Source organism: Wyeomyia smithii, chromosome 3 (assembly GCF_029784165.1).
Source record: "Wyeomyia smithii strain HCP4-BCI-WySm-NY-G18 chromosome 3, ASM2978416v1, whole genome shotgun sequence".
Classification (NCBI taxonomy): domain Eukaryota; kingdom Metazoa; phylum Arthropoda; class Insecta; order Diptera; family Culicidae; genus Wyeomyia; species Wyeomyia smithii.
In genome coordinates, this window is record NC_073696.1 from 154,907,597 (window position 1) to 154,929,151 (window position 21,555).

Genomic DNA, 21,555 nt, shown 5'->3' on the forward strand with positions numbered 1-21,555 from the left:
CAAGAGTTACACTCGCCTTCAACTGATCGTTGTGATGAAACATGACACATATTTACCGGGGAATGTGGTGTATTGTTTACGTTTGCAGCGGAGGTTGATGACGTAATCCCTGGGGTAAGAACGGTTCTATCGAAATGGTTGCACGTTGATACTGAAGCAGCGCCGGCGGGTGTTGTAATTGGAGAAGTACACGATGTGATTGTTGATGACCTGTATGAATTTATTGTTTCGCCTTGATGAAAAGCTATAAACGGGTTCCTGTAGATGAGTGGAGGTTGTTGCTGGAAGCACCACCAGAAAACGTTACTTTTGCTGCCACAAGCAGTTCTTTGTCGGTCTGCCTATTACTGATTGGGTTATTGGACCAGCTGTTGATATTCGTGTTATTTGTCGTTTCTGCAAGCGCCTACCTGCCAGACAGAAATGTTATTGTTCAGATTGCTGCTGACATGTTTTTTTCTTGAATTGTTGAAATGATTTCGTTTCCTATTCTGACGTAATAATTGTTGACGCCTACGCTTTGCTTTATCTGCAGCTTTCTGTTGCTCGACACGAATTTTAATGCGTCGGTCGTAATCGTCCCAATACTTTTGTGGCTTCCAGACTCGCTTATTTCCAATGGTTCTCCACCCGTACAGCTAGACGAGGCTGATGATGAGGTTGCAGGTACAGCTAGTTTATCGGCCAAACTTAAACCCCGTTTCGTTGCTTCACTCGTTGCTTGATCTTTATCTCGTTTGGCAGCAAGCATCGAATTCGATAAATGTCGAATCTCGTCTAACAAGTCGTCATGATTAGATTCCCGAATTGAAGATTCGTGAATTTTACTTAGCACAGAACTGTGTTCATTACAGTGAGCTGCCATGTCAATCGTGAGGCCTTTTAAAATCCGTACATTATCATTGATGCGCTTAAGATCTGCAATGAGGCCAGTTGTTAGGTCTTTTACGTAACATTCAATCCGATCCCTCGTAGCAGCCATTGATACATTAAAGAGGTTCGTGACGTAGTTTTTGACATCTATGAGCTCAGCATTGCGGACACAGCACTATCGACTTTTGTTGCCGTGTTTTTGTTTATCGCCGTTACGGATTCTTTCAGCTCCTTATGACTAAATAGCTCACCCATTGCATGGAGCTTTTTGAGGTCAGCCGCAATTCTTAAGTTAGCATCGGTTTGTGAATTCATCGAGCTGAATAATTCTTTCTGGTCATTCAGTACCTTACTTGTATCTATTACTGCTTTCAAATGATGCTGGCAGTCCTCGCAGAGCGGAATCATGTAGCGCGTTTTATAACTTTCCTGGTGCCGTTGAACTCCAACACAAGCCGCGTGAAAACACTTAGCACAGAATTTTTACGCGATACCGCGCTAATTCAAACAAAATTTGGCGGATTTTTGAATTAACGCAGGTTGAGAACCATAGCGTCTAAATCTGAGACATCCAAAATGACCGTTAAAAAAGAGCGTCTCGGTTTTTTTCTAAATCCCTTCTTGGAGGTTTATCTTAGGCGGATTTTTCAATCACCGCGTTTTTTACGCGGATTTTTTAATTAAAGCGGTTTTTTACGAGGTATGTATCGCCCGCGTGAAAAAAAATCTGATTGTTTGTGGTTTCCATTTCAAAAATTAACTATCCGTAGACAAAAGACAACAAAATAAGATATTTGAAGCCATATTGCTGAACATGTGAGCTAAGCGCTCACTTTGTCTCCGTGATAAAGGTTTTGACAATGGAAACCGTACTTTCATCAACGAGAACCTAACAAACAATGCGAGGCAGATACGTGCTGCTACAATTAAACTGAAGAAACTGGGACAACTGCAAAATGTGTTTACGCGTAATGGAACTGTGATCATTAGGGTGGGACAAAAAATAAGTACTAGCTCCAATTCACTTTTCGTGTTTCTTATGGGTCCTGTAACAACTGTGTAACTTTTCAGATCGATCGGTGGAACCCCTGATTTGCGCCCGATTTTTAAAGTTTCCATACGATTTTATATGGGAAAATCCACTTTTTCAAAACTTATCCTCTAGAAATTTCCCGTTGGCTCCTAAAAATATACCAATACATGATATTTGTAGGAAATTTTCCTGGGAATAATTCTTCTGAAGACTGTAAGGCGCTACAAAATTTGTAGAAAAAGTGATTCACCTTAAACTGATCGAATGTCTGACGAACGGCTCAACATTGAATTTTTCCAGCAACACTGCTGCAGCATGCTGCTGTTGCAAACTCAACAACGTGATGAGAAACAGTTTCGCGTAGAATAAAGCTTGAAAGCGAAATATTAATTATTAAGTTTTAATGTAGATTGATTACTCCCCCTAAAAGAGGGAAGTAAACTTTCTAAACACCTGTATCGTTTCGATTCCCGTAGTATTACGTAGAAGAGAAATTATAAATAAATAAAAAAAAAAAAGAAACAAAAAACAACATCTCAGTAGGTTGGTCAGCTAGAGGAACTCGGTTCAACAATTGTTTAGCTTTCTTGCAATGACCTAACCTTTTACTTACATAAGCTGCGACAAGCAACACAGTCGCAAGAAGTTCAAGAACAAAACATTAGGTAAACAGTTATTGACCTAAGTCATGCGTAGCAGAGCAGCAAGGTTTGTGTCAAGTTAATGTTTAGGTTTATGCGCAACGGTAACAATGTTTTGTTTAAAGTTTATGTTTAGGTTTACAAAATAAAGACCGCGGTTGAGGAGCTATCTGGTCTGTTCTGCGGCAAGAGGGATATATTTTGGATAATTGAATTGAGTCAGAGGAGTAGAGATCAAGCCGGTGAGGAGAAACCACGGAGTCCCACCGAAGGAAAAAAAAACGCCGGTAGAGTGTAGTTATAAGTAGTGTAAGTTGATGTGTGAATAAACACCAAGTAAATCGGAAGAAGTTGTTAGTGAAACGCCGAGTGCAATATCACATTAATAGGGAAAAAGCCAGTGCCCCAGCCGCCGCTACATATGGTGACAGCAGGAAAAACACTAGGAAGTGTTAGGAACGCCAGCAATAAAGGACGAAATCAACCGTGCAACATGGAAGTAGGCAAGCTGTGGTGAGTAACTCAAGCCATTTTTTTGTTTTTTTTTTCTCTTTTCGTAAGATGTGTGTGATCGCTAGTGATAGATTAAAGTGAAAAAATATAGTAGATGACTAGGTTGGAAGACATTAAAGAATATATTGACAGGGAGTATAAGAACCTCTGCAAGAGCATAAACAGGGCGAGAACACAAACGGGAGTTAATACAAAGAGGCGGTTGCTAGAAGAGCATTTAGAAGAGTTTGAATCTATCCTAAAGAAATATGAAGATAAAATTCCGACAAGAGATTGGAATAAATTAACAGATGACTTTGAGTTCGTTAAGACAAAAGTCGAATTATCTTTGAAAATTTTGAATAGAACAGTTTTAATCCCTAAAAAGGAACGAAAACAACGCCGAAATTCGGAATATTGTCTGGAAATTGTCATTCCAGCATACGAACAGAACGACATATCTGTTTTAGAGATATCACAAGCTTGGGAGGATCTTCCTTTTACTTCGTCATTCAAGCAAGTAGAAAAAGAAAAAAGTGGTAGCTACATAGAAAGTAAATTCCTAAATCATATCAAAGATCTAGAAGAATAATTTGTGGAAAATAATATTTCCATCAACCAAATAAGTCTAAAGCAAATTGAAGATTTAGACTTAGACGAAACCAGTTTTTGCGTAGTTATAGAGAAATTGAAAAACCGATTTTCGAGAGACAGTTTCTACTTCAATCGGACGTTGAAACCAAAATTCATGATGGCAGACCCAGCACCTTACGAATTTCCAATGGTCATGGCTATGCAATCGATTCCGGAGTTTCATGGGAAGCACGACCAACTTCGTCCATTTCTGATATTAATCGACTACTTCGCAGAAAAAATACCAGAAAAAGAAGATCAGACACCGCTCTTGAATGTTGTATACACAAAGCTAAGAGGAGAAGCGCTAACGCGACTCACAGAAATAGAAGACGACAACTGGGAGAAAGTTAAAACGAATTTAGAAAGCGCTTTCAATGGAGAATCGACGATAGGATCTCTAATCAAACAAATCGAAACTTTAGTTCAAGGAGATACCGAAAGTTTTGAAAAATACAGAAGTAGGGCTGCAAAACTTTACCACCAAACAACCCAATTGAAAAACCATGATAACGATGACGAATGTTTTGTAGGAGCGTCATTAAGAAGACACTTTTTAGCAGGTCTGAACAGTCGAGCATTAGCGTTTGCAGGAAAATCACAGAGGGAAAAATCATTTCTAGATTTATTAGAGTGGCTCCAAAAAGAATATGACGATGAAGAAGAACTGAAAGACTTTCATAACAGACTTCACCCTACGAGAATGGTAGGCAGCACACGACAAAACCCTAATAATAATCATTCTAGAGGAAACAATAATCAGCATCAGAACTACAACAATAACATCCGTGGAACTAACAATAATTATTCTAGAGGAAACAATAATCAGCAATATAACTACAATAATAATTTTCGTGGAAGCAATAATCAATATAGAGGGAACAATAATAATTCATGGAATTCTAGAAACTTGAATCAGCAAAATTTTAGAGATAACGGATTTCAAAATGGTTATACGAACAATCGGTACCAGTCTAATGGTTCTTATAATAGAAGCAATTTCAATCAGCCTTCACAACATCATAACTATTAAGCGTTTAATCAAAATAGAGTATACACTGAAAATAGGGGTGGCACTTATTATCCAAACAACAATTACGATAGAAATCAAAATCAATTTCCTAGACAGGATACAACCGATAGAGGATACAATAAAGGAAGAAACTACAACCAACAAAAAAACTGAATTCTGGGGGTGTCAAATATGGCGTCCAAACACTCCGACATATAGAAAATAACGAACAGAGACGCATTCAGAGGGATACGACCGAATGCAATTATATTTCAGCAAGCGTGACGGAAAATTATCAGAGCAAAAGGTGTCAAAGTACTACTAACTTATGGGAAAAGTTTAATCTTACATCTCAGCACACGAGAAGTTAAGTATCGAATTTACTGCGAATAATCAATTCATCTTAAACATTGCTACGGTCGATAACCCGAGAAAAACAGAACGGTACATGCTAGACACAGGAGCGTACAATAATCTAATTAGATGGAATACCGTTATCAATATGGAATTGGAAAATGTAGATTATACAGATAAGGTATTACTAACAGGGTTTAATCTAACTCAAGAAGAAACATTAGGATCAGTAAAAGTAGGATTATTAATAGGGAGTTCATGTTACATGGTTAAATTTTTTATAATGAAAGATTTATGTGTCCCGGCAATCATTGGGGCTCAATTTTTAAAACAATATACAATATATATAAGCGAACAGTTTACTTCAATTATTTTGCGCAAGCCATGTGAAAATGACAATGGGTGTAACAAAGAGCTAAATATGGGAAGCACACATACTGAGGTATTTAATGAAAACAGAGGGTTAATTGAGTGCAAGGTAAAGCCGCATTGCAAAGATTCTGAGCCTCAGAAACGTTCTGAACATAAATATACATTATCAAATGAAAAATCATGTCAAACTGAATGCATTGAAGAGTATATTGGAGTTAAAAATAATAACGAAAAAGAATGTCAAACTGATTGTTTAGAGGACACATATTTCGATTTAACAGATAAGCACATAGGAATATCTGTAGGAAATGAACAAGATGATTTTAATAGGATGGAACAAGAATTTGATACTTATGAACAAATGAGTGCAGATTACTCAAACAATGATGTGAAGTTATACACGGAAGCAGTTGATGCTGAAGATATAGATTTCAGACAAGACTATAGTCTAGTAGAGAGTAGAAACCTAAGTGAACTGAAAGGAGTAGAAAGAATTTCTAAAGTAATAGACTCACTTAACATGAATCATTTAGAACAACATGATTATACGGTAATGAAGGCTATCATGTCAGAATACAGTGACGTATTCTATTTAAAGGGAGATAAATTGACCATTACAGATGCAGCAATTCACAATATAGAAACAACTACTAATATACCAATAAATAAAAGACAATATAGATTCCCAGAAAGTACAAAGAAATTAATAAACGAAGAAATTGATGAAATGTACCGTCAAGGTATAATAAGGCCTAGTACGAGTCCATGGAATGCACCAGTACTGTGCATACCTAAGAAAGACTTAGATGCCGACGGAAGTAAGAAATATAGAATTGTGATAGATTTCAGAGAACTTAATTTGATTACTAAACCTTTTGTTTATCCTATACCACTAATCGATGAAATTCTCGATAACCTTGGACATAGCAAATATTTTACTACAGTGGATTTAAAATCAGGCTTTTATCAGGTGCCTATTAACCCAAAAGATGCAGCTGAAACGGCATTTTCAACCCCAAAAGGCCATTATGAATTCACTAGAATGCCTATGGGGCTAAGGAACAGTCCATCAACATTTCAAAGATTGATGAACACAGTACTTTATGAACTTGGGGACATTCAAGCTATTGTTTACTTGGATGACATAATTGTATATGGTAGAACAATTGAAGAACACAACCGAGAATTAGTAAGGGTTCTGAAAGCGTTACGAAAACATAATTTAAAAATTGAGTCAACCAAATGTCAAGTTCTGCGCACCGAAATTAATTATTTAGGACACATAGTGGACGAAAAAGGCATACGCCCAATGAAGGATAACATAACAGCTGTAAGAAATATGCCTATTCCTAAAAAGTAAAGGGAGTGTGATCATTCTTAGGTACGGTAAATTTTTATGGCAAATTCATACCAAAAATTGCAGAAATCAGAAAACCTTTAAACGAATTATTGAAGAAAAACGTACGTTTCGTCTGGACAGATGAATGTCAGAAAGCGTTTGAAAAATTGAGAGATTTTTTGACATCGGATTCTCTTTTAGTTAGGCCAAATTATAAGGACATTTTTGTTCTAACTACGGATGCAAGTGATTATGCAATTGGAGCGGTATTATCAAATGAAAAAACTTTAGATAAACCTATAGCGTACGCCAGTCGTGGGCTAACAGGTGCTGAAATTAAGTATCACACAATTGAAAAAGAACTGCTCGCCATCGTTTGGGCGGTAAACAGATTCAAACATTACATATACAATCAAAAATTCATAGTTTATACTGATCACAGACCTTTGGTTTCGATTTGGCGGCTGAAGGAAACTTCACCAACGCTAACCAGATTGAGACTAAAATTACAAGGTCTCGAATGTGACATACGGTATAAGCAAGGAAAAGATAATGTTGTTGCAGATTTTTTATCACGTCTTAATCCAGATGTATCATGTGTTGCAGTTATTACTAGAAAACAAAAACGAGAGGGAGAAAAACAACAACTACAGCAGCAGCAAGTTAATGAAGCAAATCAAAGCCAACAAATCATCGACGAGTCAGGTAGATTTACTCTGTTCAAAAGAAAGCAAGAAACTAGTTGGAGCCCACACATGGATGGGTTGGAAAACATTGACTTTAGCTTCGATGACTATCCCGAAGAAACAAAAGGATTGAGTTACGATGACTTTGCAGAAGCTTTGAATCATAATCTACTTGATATTAAGAGATTGATTTTTTCCAAAGAGAAAATCGATGTAGACAAAGTTGATGCTACCTTCATGATCGTCAATAGTAGATCGGCTTACAAAGAACTGAGTGAATTTGTAGACCTGCCTCATGGGCTGAAAGACTATTTGAACGGTAGAATATTTTCAATACCAAACCGCAAGTTATGGGGTTTAATTTTAAATGGTACTAAACGTTCAGGAATAGATACAGCAGTCTTATTCGAAGGACTGGTGGATGCATTCCAAAACTGCCCAGAATACGTGAAAGAAGCAAGAAATATTCAAATAATAGCTTCCAGAAATTTACAAGTTCCACCAGAAGCAAACGTTTTAAAATTTATAGCAGAAAAATTTGACAAAGTTTTCACCCTATATGCTCCGAATAAAGATCGTATGTGGGTAAGACCAGAGGATAGAGAAACAGTTTTAAAGGAGTTTCATGATTGTCCATTAGGAGGACATGTAGGAAGTAAACGTATGCTGAAACGTATTAGCCCTATGTTTCAGTGGGACAATATGAGGAAAGACGTAGAAAATTATGTCAAACAATGCGAATCGTGCCAAAAGAATAAAATATGGATGGCGAACAAAATTCCAATGAAAATTACAACAACTTCGTCTGAACCCTTTCAAAAGATTTTTATGGATATTGTCGTACTCCCCGAATCCAACTCTGGGAATAGATACGGTCTGGTGATTCAAGATGACTTAACAAGATATCTTACAGTCGCGGCAATGGAAAATCAGGAAAGCTATACTGTAGCTAAAACCTTTGTAGAAAATTTCATTTGCAAATTTGGCACACCAATGGAAGTAGTTACAGATCAAGGAGCAAATTTTGTTAGTAATTTAATGAAAAATGTTTGTAAAATATTAAAAATAAAGAAGATAACAACTTCTGCGTATCATCCGCAAGCTAATTTAGTTGAACGATCAAACAGAGAGCTAAAGACATATCTTAGACAGTATGTGGGAAGTGATCCAGGTTCTTGGGATCAACTTCTTCCCTATTTTATGTTCGAATACAATACAACAATGAACTCATCTACGGGATTTACACCGTTTGAGTTAGTTTACGGAAGAAGTGCTCGGATTCCAAATTCCGTATATAAACTACAGGATATGGAATTGACTTATGGGGATTACATCTACGAAATGAAAGCCAGTTTTAAAAGGCTTCTGATACTGCGAAAGAAAATCTAATAGTATCGAAACAAAAACGGAAAGAAATATACGATAAGACATCTAAAAAATGGCAACCGATGTGGGGAGAGTTGGTACTGGTTAAGGCAGTCCCAATAGGAACAGGCCAAAAATTACAAACGCTATGGAGAGGACCCTATGAGGTCGTCGATCTACCAATGAACAAACTACCATTATAAAAAACGGAAAGAAGTTAGAGAAGATACATAATAATCGCCTCCGAAAATATTTCGAGTAAATTCAAGTTCCACGTTATGTACTAGCTCATCGGTAGTTTTAGGATTTAATTTTGGTACAGTTCCAAAATTAGTTAAACCAAGGAAAGAGTATAACGAGCAAAAAAAAAAAAAATAATAATAATAATAAAAAAAAAAAAAAGAAAAAACAAGAGGTTTAATCCAAACCAAGCAAGAAAGTGATATTGAATTTATGAAAAATTTCACTATTTTATACAGAGTGTAAATTTTATATATTTTTTTTTTCTTATAAGCCCTTATGAATAGCAACAAAATAATTATGATTATAAAATGAGTGACAGAGTGATGAAGTATCTAAATAAGCGATAGTTTAGAATGAAAAAAAAATATTTAAATTAAGCAGTTCAACTCTTTGGAGGCGATCGAAGAAAAGGGGACATCAAATTAATTGAAACCGAAATATGTTAATCCGGTGTTAGGAGAAATAACCCCCGGTTGACAATTAAAAAAAAAAAAACAGGTTCTGAAGAATAAAAAGTGTAAATAAAACTGAAAAAATCAGTCCGGTGTTGGGAGAAATAACCCCCGGCAGAGTAAGTCCGGTGTTGGGAGAAATAACCCCCGGCAGAAAACCAAGTATTACAAAAAACGAAAGGATATGAAATAGACGATGAAGTAAAAATAAGTAATAAAGTAATTATAAAACGGGGAAATGATAAGCAAAATAAAATGAAGTAAGACGAAAGAAGATTAATATGACAATGAGATTCAAGCAATCCATTTGTGAAGTAAGACGGAAGAAAAGTTATGTGGCAATGAGATTCAAGCAATCCATTTGTAAAGGAATAAAGAGATTTATTATATACAAGGGAAAAAAATATATATATGAAGAAGAAAATTTTAATGTGACAAAGAAAAAAATCAATGTGGGAATAAATATAGATTAGAAAGTGAGAAAATGTAAGACTTGAAAAGATACTGAAGCTGAAAAGAAAGTATGAAGAGTATCGGCAAAAGAATCCAGACAAAGATTCTTAATGTTCGACACCGGAAGAAGAGCGCGATAAAGGCTTAAAAATAATGAACAATATCATAATGTTTTATTGATATTCAATTTAAAAAAAAAAAAAACTCTAAATGACATGACATGGGAAATAGCAAAATGGAAAAGTATTCAAAATTAAAGTATGAGAAGAAATAGGACTAGAAATAATACAGGCAGACTCAAATGATGACTAATGACGATTATAGGGTAAATTGAATTAATTTCAGATGGAAGCGCGTGTGAATGTTTGAGAATGGGTGGTCAAGGGATCGCAACCCGGAATGAAAGATAATAATAAGGGATCGCTACCCAGAGTGTTTGAGGCGTGGATTTGTGTGAGTGGGTTTAGATTTTTATAGTACAATTGGTACAGTAGGGTAAAGACGTGAGTAAGGAATTTAATCCAAGACAAGATTATGACCGCGTGCAATACATAGACAATACATTAAAAGACGTGCTTCTCTTTGGATTACAGGGTCGTTTTGCTGGTAACACTAGTACCAGTTCATGGGGGATTGGTCATGGAGCAGTTAAATGACCCACTATTGAGAATGGGAACCTATACGTTGGAGGTAAGAGTCCCTATAAATGAATTAGAAAATGGTATTATGGCTTTAGAAAAAACAGCGCAAAATTTCAATTTCACCTGTGAGTTGCTAACACAAAGAATTTCAAAAACCAGGTGCAATCAAATTACTAGCGAGTTGTGGTCAGCGCTGAGTAAACGTAAAAGTTCAGGCGAGTTTATAAAGAGCGTTTTTCCAAATCGAAAAAAAGGGGAATCATTACGGCTGTCGGAGGCATGGATTCTGACGACAGGGTTAGGATTGACACAAACATAGACAGGCTTAGGAAAAATGAAGAGTCTCTAAGAACGTCAATTACTCATCAAACTGGAACACTAGATGCCATGTATAAATTTGTTGATAGTTCGATGTATCACGTTGATGATAAAATTAAAAAAATCATGAACAATTTCAACACGATTAGAAAAATGGTACAGGATGACTTGAATTTCACTAGTACTATTCAGAATATATTATACTTGGGATCAGAATTGATGGAAATTGGGTTTCAACTTCAAACTCTAATAAATAATTTTAAAGATCAACAACATATTATTATTGAAATTCTACTGGGGAACACAAAAGGGGTGTCCGAAATGATGCAATTAGTTGAAATATCGGAGCTAGTATCGCTGTTGCATGAAGCCGAAGATAAACTGCCGAATGGGTTGGCGTTTCCGGGAGATGGTAAGAGCGATATCCTTTCTAGACTCCTCTCAATCATTGAAATATCTTATGAGCCTTTGAATAATCAAATTTTAATGTTAAAGTTGAATATCCCTTTAGTGTCTAAACAAAAACTCGTGGCTTTCAGGGGGGTGTTTGTCCCACAAGTGAATGGAACATATGTGGTAGCAATTAAGATGGATGATGATATATTAATCAAGGAAGTTGAAAAGAACTGGGGCTTTGTAATATCAAGTGCACAGTACGAAGAGTGTCTAAGTTTTGCACAAAATAAAATATGCAATTTAAGTGCAGTCGAAGTAAAACTATCTTCAGAAAACAAGTGTTTACTTAATTTGTACTTCAGAAACTCTACGGAAGGTTGTAGCATAAGAATTTTGAAAATAAATCATGATGTCTGGTTTGCTAGTGAGGAACCTAACGTATGGGAATATGTGACCCCGGACGAAATGGAGATTGTCATTTTTCATGGAATGAATCGGTCTCATATGATTATTAGAGGATCTGGTAAAATCAGACTGACGCCGGGTATGAGAATTAAAACGGATAGTGTTAAAATATCGTTCACGAATGTATCATTGTCAGATAAACTGGCCGTGTATACTAACGTACACTATAACATATTGAATTTTACTTTAGATAGCTGGCGAATGAAATTTATCCCATCTTTAGATAAAAACACTTCTGTACTATCGGTTTATGATAGGAAAAAGTTGTTTGATTTAGGAGTGGACATAGAGGATTTGAAAAGAGAAAGACCATTTTTAGAGAACATGCTATACTCACCTTTGTCCTCGGGGTGGACAATTGGTGGTTTAACAACAGTAGGAGTAATAGTGTTGATAAGTTTGTATATTTTTGCATGCAGAAAAAACAATTCATTCAAAGATAGCTCTCAAAGACCGGTAGTAAATATAAAAGATATCGAGATAATACATCATACACCAACTCAGAAAACAGTAGCAAACCGAAACAATGACATCCAGGAAGTTTTCGAAAATCCGAATTTAGTACGATTTGGTTATATACTTTTGAACAACGACCCTCGTAACTACCAAACTGTGGTGGAAATGGAGGATGAATTATTACAAATAGAAAACTATTTGGAACCACGGCAGGATGAATTTACGAAAAATATCCACGTAGCAGAAATTACAGAAATAAAGGAAGCAAATAAGTCGGAAATACTCCCACTACGAGACATAATAGAAGCACAGGTAATAAACAAAGAGCCGCAAGGAGCTCCTAAGGAAGATAAATCAGATAAAATAGCAGTTAGTAACAAGAAAAGTATCAACAAAATCAGGTGGTAGGGGTACATCATGTATTTACAAATATATAACTTTTTTTGTGAGACTAAATACAGAACCCACCTACAACCAGGAAACAAAAAAAGGGGCTAGAGACACAACAATTTCGAGCGCTGCGAAACTCTTAAAAAAAAAAAAAACACTAATGGATATGGTATGTATAAATGATGATACATGGGAATGTAAGTAATGCCCGACATTTTATTTAGCTTATATTGCTGTGTCTCGAAAAAAAAAAATATATAATATTGCTATGTCTCGAAAAAAAAAAACCAAAAAAAAAATAATTTGTATTTTTTTCCAAGACGTCAAAGGTCTGAAAAGTTTCAAATCAAATATTTTGAAAAAAAAGAGAAGCAAAATCTGAAGTACTAGAACCGAGTTTCAAATCAAATGTTTTGGAAAAAAAGAAGCAGAAGTACTAGAACCAGGTTTTGAAGCGCGAAAAAAAAATATATTTACGATTCAGAATTAGGAAAAATAGTAAAGAGAAATAACGAATTTAAAACAAAAAAAAAAAAACCCTAAAAAGATCAGATTTTTCAATATCCTCGAAGTACGAGATGGCGAGAGATGAGCAACAAGCGAAATACGAGATGGCGAGAGATGAGCAACAAGCGAAGTACGAGATGGCGAGAGATAAGCAACAATCGAATCGAAAGAAGAACCATGCGGAAGATAATCAATTGACGGTGGTGGGTCGGTGGTCATCAAGAAAGAAATGTCAGCGAGCAGAGATTGATAATAGGAAAATCAAATACATGGTTGAACCTGGTTGCAATATTAGAGGTTTGCCGACACACAAATATTAAACTCAGAGAATAGAATGTTCAAGTTGTGACTTATACACAAAAGTTTGCATAAGCATTTTTCATATTGATCAAGAAAATCTTTACCACAAGGTAATTACTCGTATGAAAGTTTCTGAAGTTATGAAATACGTCCAACAGCACATCGCGTTGAGTTTCGGCAGCAGTGCCAAGTCTTTGCCGGTTTAAGAAACCCGGAAGAAATGGAGCTAAAGATTGGAGTAATTATACTTCACTTCGCAAAATAATCAACACATGACGCATGAGAAGATCACAACAGGATACAGTTTCAGTCACCGAAAACAACTTGCGAGGGCTAAATCATATCACGTAGCAACCGATCACCGTCACTATAATCAACCGTGAAAACCAGGATGCAACGAAAACCCAATATATAGGCACGAAGCACCTAAACCACCCACACCCAATATTGAACATCGACCAAATGGTAAGTCAGAATACAGGAAGGCGGTGGAGAGCTCGGCGGCAAGAAATGGGAAAGCCCGGAAGGAAGACACGGAATGGAGTACGCTTGAGGATCATCGTAAGGTTAGGGAATGTAGAAAATTTAAAGTGTAATATAGGGAATTTTAAGTACCACCATATACCCCACTAGAACTTCCCGCGCTATCATCTTGATAACTATCATTATCAAGCTCAATAATTATGGGGATATGTATCGTTTCGATTCCCGTAGTATTACGTAGAAGAGAAATTATAAATAAATTAAAAAAAAAGAAACAAAAAAAAACATCTCAGTAGGTTGGTCAGCTAGAGGAACTCGGTTCAACAATTGTTTAGCTTTCTTGCAATGACCTAACCTTTTACTTATGTACTTATGTGCTGCGACAAGCAACACAGTCGCAAGAAGTTCAAGAACAACACATTAGGTAAACAGTTATTGACCTCAGTCATGCGTAGCAGAGCAGCAAGGTTTGTGTCAAGTTAATGTTTAGGTTTATGCGCAACGGTAACAATGTTTTGTTTAAAGTTTATGTTTAGGTTTACAAAATAAAGACCGCGGTTGAGGAGCTATCTGGTCTGTTCTGCGGCCAGAGGGATATATTTTGGATAATTGAATTGAGTCAGAGGAGTAGAGATCAAGCCGGTGAGGAGAAACCACGGAGTCTCACCGAAGAAAAAAAAACGCCGGTAGAGTGTAGTTATAAGTAGTGTAAGTTGATGTGTGAATAAACACCAAGTAAATCGGAAGAAGTTGTTAGTGAAACGCCGAGTGCAATATCACATTAATAGGGAAAAAGCCAGTGCCCCAGCCGCCGCTACACACCCACCTCGTGTGACAACTTGGGTTCTGGTGCCAATTCAATAGATCATACCCTGGTGTCTTTCAGAAAGGAGTTTGGTAGATACATAGCTACAATTTGCGTAGATACATGGCCAGCAGGTCACTACGAACCAATAAGGTATACACAGGTGAGGAAGAAGAAGACATTCGTATGTTCTAGTAGCGAAAAAAGGTAAACAGAAGCAAAAAAAAAACTTAAGAAGGCAAAACAACTTGAGAATGCTTAAGTCTTAGTAAAGGCTGATAACATTCAGAAAAACTCTACACTTTCTAACTTTGTAACGAAGGCAACGGAACGATTTTTCGAAATCATGAAAATCTCAACGGACTTTCTTAAAGAAAAACCTGAAAAATGGCAATCAAATAAACAATATCTGGAAGCACAAGAACGCGTGAAGGCAATTGCAGTAGTGAATGATATTGCAGAAAGGGCCGTGAAGATTGTCGGCGACTACAACAACAAAATAACAAAAGATCCCGATCAACAGAATTAATTGCTACAAGTTGTCGAATCCCACAGACAACAAAAGCCTCTGAAATATTGAAAGGTGATAACCTTTTTTGTTGAATTTTTGTATATGTTTTAAACAATATAAATTGCAATAATTATCAGTAATAAAAAATTAAGTTGGAGCCAAAGATGTTTCCATTTTCAACAGACAGCGGTTTGCAATCAACACGGGGAGCTAAAGAAAAGCTTTGAAAACCTACCCTTTTCCAGTTGTTTCGGATCTTTCAGCGGCCCACCTTGGTGCCCGCTCAACCAACATCCCGCCCAAAGATCAATATTCTCTTTTTCTCTTTTTCAATAGACTTCATTTACCGTGGTTCGTAGTGACCTGCTAGCCATGTATCTGCACAAATTGTAGCTATGTATCTACCAAACTCTTTTCTGAAAGACACCAGAGTCACACGACGTGGGTGTTTAGAAAGTTTACTTACCTCTTTTAGGGGGAGTAATCAATCTACATTAAAACTTAATAATTAATATTTTAAGTAAGCTCTCTGATAATGAAGATAACGTGAGCAAAATATCATACCTTCAAGCTTAATCCCACACGAAAATGTTTTTCACTACGTAGGGGTGTTTAGAAAGCTGATTTCTCACTTTTAGGGGTATGAATCACACAACGAATACTATCAAAATATAGGGATTGATATTCTAAGCATTTTTTCCGAAGATACTATGAGCGAAAAATCACGCTTTCAAGCTTTATTCTACGCGAAACTGTTTCTCATCACGTTGTTGAGTTTGCAACAGCAGCATGCTGCAGCAGTGTTGCTGGAAAAATTCAATGTTGAGCCGTTCGTCAGACATTCGATCAGTTTAAGGTGAATCACTTTTTCTACAAATTTTGTAGCGCCTTACAGTCTTCAGAAGAATTATTCCCAGGAAAATTTCCTACAAATATCATGTATTGGTATATTTTTAGGAGCCAACTGGAAATTTCTAGAGGATAAGTTTTGAAAAAGTGGATTTTCTCATATAAAATCGTATGGAAACTTTAAAAATCGGGCGCAAATCAGGGGTTCCACCGATCGATCTGAAAAGTTACACAGTTGTTACAGGACCCATAAGGAACACGAAAAGTGCATTGGAGCGAAAAAATTACACCAACTCTTTTTTCCCATACAACTGTGTCCCAGTCTAGTGATCATCAAACTAAAAGGATGTGGTAACTCCAAAACTATCCACTCACTTAAAGAACTTGCTGTCACTGTTAAAAACCCTATCCTTTAATAGTTTTTCTTTTCCTTCCAAGCAATTCCATGTTTTTTTACCTTTTTTCAATCCTATGATTCTTCCACTCCTAAAAGTTATTAATAAAAAAAAAGTCTGCTGTGCTGCTAAGGAGGCTGGTCTACTGTCGCTGTATGCTTGCTGAAACTGTAAATCCAGCTGCTGCTGCTTCAACTATGCCTTGCTACTGTGCTACAATTTATTACTATTGGAGTTTTATTTACAAAAAGCTGCTATAAAAGATCACTGCGATTATCGAACTTTTTGAATTGATTAGCTTTTTATGAAAAGATTTGGTTACGACAATTCACTCAAACAGTTCTAGTGCAATCAGATTGTGCAATCCATATAGATCTAAGTTTATGTTCTCTTTAGTTGTTAGTTATTCGTCTTTTGTTTGTCCAATAGGTAGGTATTTCTTGAGGCCGGTATTCTTCTCGATTGATCTTGGATAACGCTGATTGTTCAGGTAGCAGTGTTTCTGCAAAAGTTTCAATTCCTAGAGCTGTAATCAATTCTGTGCTGATTATTGGTAAGCTGAACGTCTGTCACATGAATGTACAAAGCTTATGTGCGCGTAACTTTAGTAAGTTTGAAGAGCTAAAACAGACTTTCACTGATAGCAACATTGATATTGCATGCTTGTCTGAAACATGGTTGAACGATACCATCACTGATTCAATAATAAAGATCAATGGATTCAACTTAATTAGAAATGATCGCAATAGGCATGATGGTGGAATATGCATATATTTTAGAAAAGAATTATCCTGTCGTCTTATTAGTGAAGCGATATATACGGAAGCAAATGCAATCAATTGCAAAACATAATATCTAATTGTCGAAGTTACGATTGGAAATGATCGCATAATGTTAGCTGTTTATTACAACCCGCCTAGTAATGATTGCTCTGATTTGCTCGTTGCCACTTTGAAGAGTATTCTGTGCGTTACAATTCCACCTCCTTAATCGATGATTTCAACACTGACCCTACAAATCAATCTCGGAAATCTTTTTGGTTTAATGATGAAGTATCAAGCATGTCCTACAGTGTCGTAAATTCTGAACCCACCTACTTATACAGCACAGGATGTTCACTATTAAATTATTTTGAAATTTAGTCAAATATCAATGCCTGAAATATCTAATCATGACTTGATCTTTGCTTCCCCAACTGCAACAACAGCAACTGGGATATTGGTACCGTGATTAGGCCGTTACAAATTTTATTTTCATTTTATGTCACCCCCCCCCCCCCCTTCAAAAATCTTGAATATTGGAAGGGGAAGAAAAAAAAAGCTCAAACCGTTTTGTTCATTTTATTGGATTTCCGACAGCATAAATGCTTTATTTAGGAACAAACAAGTTCAGTGACACCTAGAGTGTCGTCAAAAGGAAAGCGAAATAAATAATAATAATAATTAAGTGTTATTTTTCATCATTTATTTGAGTGCAAGTTACAAACGTCATAACTTGCACACAAACTTTGATCAAAGATATTTCTTTTTTTTTTCGTCTCGGTGTTATTTATTTTTTGCCACCCTCTTTGCTAACTTTGATAACCTTGGACATAAAAAGAACTCGAAATTTGTATTAGCCTTATTATAACTTTGATAGAGTCTCATTAGTTGAAGCCTTCAATAATATAAATTGGACTGATTATTATCGCATTGATAATCCAGATATGTTGACTAGAATTCTTAAAGGTAATTTTGTAATGCTTCATGATCAACTTGTCCGTCTGCAATTCAGAAAGTTTAAAAAAAATCCTTGGTTTAACCAGAGCATTGATAAGGCTATGATTGAGAGAGACCTTGCTTACAGAGGCTGGAAGCAAAGAAAATCTCCATAAAATTTGACTGTCTATAAGCGATTGAGAAACAAAGTTAATTTCATGATATCAAAAGCAAAAATGAATTTTGATAAGGAAAAACTGAATGTTAGCTTGCCTTCCAAACAACTATAGAGAAACATAAAAAATATGGACATTTCAGATAAAAAATCTAATTCGTCTATTTGTGAACATTCTGCTGGACACGTGAATCAATATTTCTCATCCAACTTCTCAGATAGTAGTGATGCAAGAACTATCTTACCAACAAATGACAATGGTTTCGGTATCCGACCGGTAGCCGATTATGAGATTATCAATGCTATATCTTTTCATATATAAAATAAAGTTACATATGTGCGACCGCCCATAACTTTACAACGGAGCGTCTGATTTAAGCTGGCTTTGTTTTGTTGTGTTCGTCTTTGTCCAAGGCAACTTGTTACGGCGAGAAAACCAGGAAAATTCAACGGAAAATGGTAGAATTCACGAAAATAGAATTTCCATACAACGAAGAAATGAGATCTCAGAAGGCGCAAAGAACAACAATAACATGACAGCAATTCAAAACAGGTGAATCTCGATAGTTAGTTTATAATCATCCTTCGAAACCTACCACCGAAAATTAAATACAAATAGAAGTACGCTCGACTGGTGGCTACCGTCACTGTAATCGGTTGAACTATTCTAAACATATGAAAATGCAGCTCTGTCGGTCTGTCTGATCCACATAGGCTTGGAAACTACTGAAACAATCGGCGTGAAATTTTGTGAAGGGTAAATATGTATAAAATGCCCGGTAGATTGTAAAGCTTGCAATTTAGTCATATTTTTTAATAAAATTATGGCGATATTGTGTAACAGTAATTACAAAACAAAATAACAGCAGTGCATTACCAACTAAATAGTGTATCCAACTGCATGAAAGATTTGTTGATTGTGATAAACATAGCTACAATATTGACGATGTTCCTAAGGGGGGGCGTATTATACCTGTTTACCCTATAGGGGTTTTAGGGGCCGAGAAAGGTGACTAGGATAGTTCGAAATCCCCCTCTTTTCTGGAAGGGAGGGGTCCCATACAAATGAAATACAAATTTCGCACAGCTCGAGAACCAACCAAGCAAATATAATCAATTTTGCTATGTGAATATTTTTAGATGTAACAAATATGCCCATAATGGTTCGACACCCCTCCCTCTTCTGGAAGTAAGGGGTTCCATACAAATTAAACACAAATTTCTGAATACTGCGATGTCCTATCTGTACGTTAAACACGACAAAATAGAGTTTTTTGTGGAACACCCCTTCTGAGAATCAGTTTTTTGTCTATAATTTTTTCTGTGATAATCAAAACAATAAATTTTATAAAGTCTTGAGGGAAGCTTAGTTGAATGCATATTTTCTTAAAACATTTTGCATTGTTTTGACCATTACAGACGAAATTATAGGCAAAAAACTGATTTTAAGGAGGGGTGTTCCACAAAAAAACTCTATTTTGTCGTGTTCAATGTACAGATAGGATATGCAGTATTCAGCAATTGTTTTTCTTTTAAAATTTACCACAACTTTGCTGAAGGAAGCAATCCGGTATATTAAAAAATAGAAAAAAAAGTATTTTTATCTAACTGTTAGGTGGATTTATCGAAAAACCAAAAACGCCAAAAGTAAGGCCTTTATCCAAGAAACAATTTTGCTCTGATTTAGAACGATCACGATTTTTCGAATTTAGACTACTTTACCCACAGTGCAGGATTTTCAAATAAATCTTTCCACTAATTTTCATTGTCTAGAAATATAATACTTGGAATGTGTAAAAACTATTTCGGAAGTTGTTTCATAACATTGTGACTGAAAAACGTGCTTTACATTGAGTATTTCGTCGTTTTAATATCACTTTTTTGTACTTTGCCCTTTGACCTTCAAAAGGGCATTACTCAAAAATGTACCGTACGATGATTTTGAAATTTTGACCAGAGATTCTGGACGTCATAACGAATCGAATGTTGTATTCAGATTCTTTGGTGCATTTTTTTATAATAACGGTCTGTGTTAGCACCTTGAACTTACTACAAATAGATCCCAGTGAAACTAAAGCTATGTTAATTACAAAACAAAAAGTTCCCCCATGCCCTCCACCTATTTTTATTGACAGCGTTGCTGTTACATTTGTAAGCTGCGTGAAAAACTTAGCAGTAATCTTTAAAAATAACTTTGAATGGGACGCACACATTAATAGTCAATGCGCAAAAATTTACGGTTCATTGAAACGACTTAGTTTGACAACTAAACATTACGATACACAGACCAAAATTAAACCTTTTAAAGCATTGCTTTTACCCTACTTCACTTATGGTGATTTCATTTACTCCAATGCTTCGAGTAGGTCAATTGATAAGTTGCGTCTAGCGTTGAATGCTTGTGTCCGGTATACTTTCAACCTGCAAGATATGCACGTGTTTCACATTTGCATGAGAGTGTAATAGGGTGTTCTTTTACAAACTTCTATAAATACATATCACAATAAATACATATACAATACAAATGTTGTGTGTTGTTCAGAATTATTAAAACTAAATTTCCTAAATATCTCTCCGAAAAGTTTGTACGGAAAGCTTGTATATATATGTCATCGTTTAGAGAAATTATTTACCTTTAATGGCAACATCAACGTAATCATATGCCATTGATCCATTGGGGTAGGTCATACGGCATTCATAGCGACCAACATCACTATCTTGAATAGAAGTTAAATGTAATACCCTATTATTCACATGTGTACTATATGAGAGCGGACGATCTATGCGTCTCCAATGATACTAAAAGTATTGATGAATAGATTCATAATGAATATATATATATAGGAAATGTATTTTATAAATACCGTTAGACCGGGAAAATAATGATTATCAGGAAGTTTACAATCAAGTGACATGGATGATCCCCTGTAAACCTCGTGTAAACGTCCATAATTAGGAATATCTGGAATAATTTCATTTCCTGAAAAAAAATCAATGATATGTTTTGACAAAGTTTTTATAATTTATGATTTCCTGGCAATAACTGCCAGGAAATCATATGCTATAAAAAAACAATCTAATTTTTCTATTCAATCTCTTAGGGGTCATAGAACGAATAGTGTTTGAATGTATATTGTAATAAATTTAATAAATCTAATTTAAATACAGTCATACCAGTATTATGGCTCAGCTAAGAATAACTGTGATGTTAAATTAACG

At 35.8% G+C, this 21,555-nt stretch overlaps 1 protein-coding gene across 4 annotated transcripts in view; it reads right to left on the bottom strand.

Annotated features, from left to right (window-relative positions):
- The window catches only part of LOC129732932 (basement membrane-specific heparan sulfate proteoglycan core protein-like), a 454,358-nt gene extending 433,047 nt beyond the window's left edge, over positions 1 to 21,311 (bottom strand). For all 4 annotated transcript variants that reach the window (XM_055694405.1, XM_055694406.1, XM_055694403.1 and 1 more), the window contains exons 1-2: positions 21,201 to 21,311; positions 20,970 to 21,135 (exon numbers count right to left, since the gene is read on the bottom strand). In XM_055694405.1, coding sequence (XP_055550380.1) covers positions 20,970 to 21,135; positions 21,201 to 21,251 — 217 coding nt within the window. In that variant the 5' untranslated portion in view covers positions 21,252 to 21,311. The remainder of the gene's footprint in view (positions 1 to 20,969; positions 21,136 to 21,200) is intronic.
- Between the last annotated feature and the right edge of the window lie 244 nt (positions 21,312 to 21,555).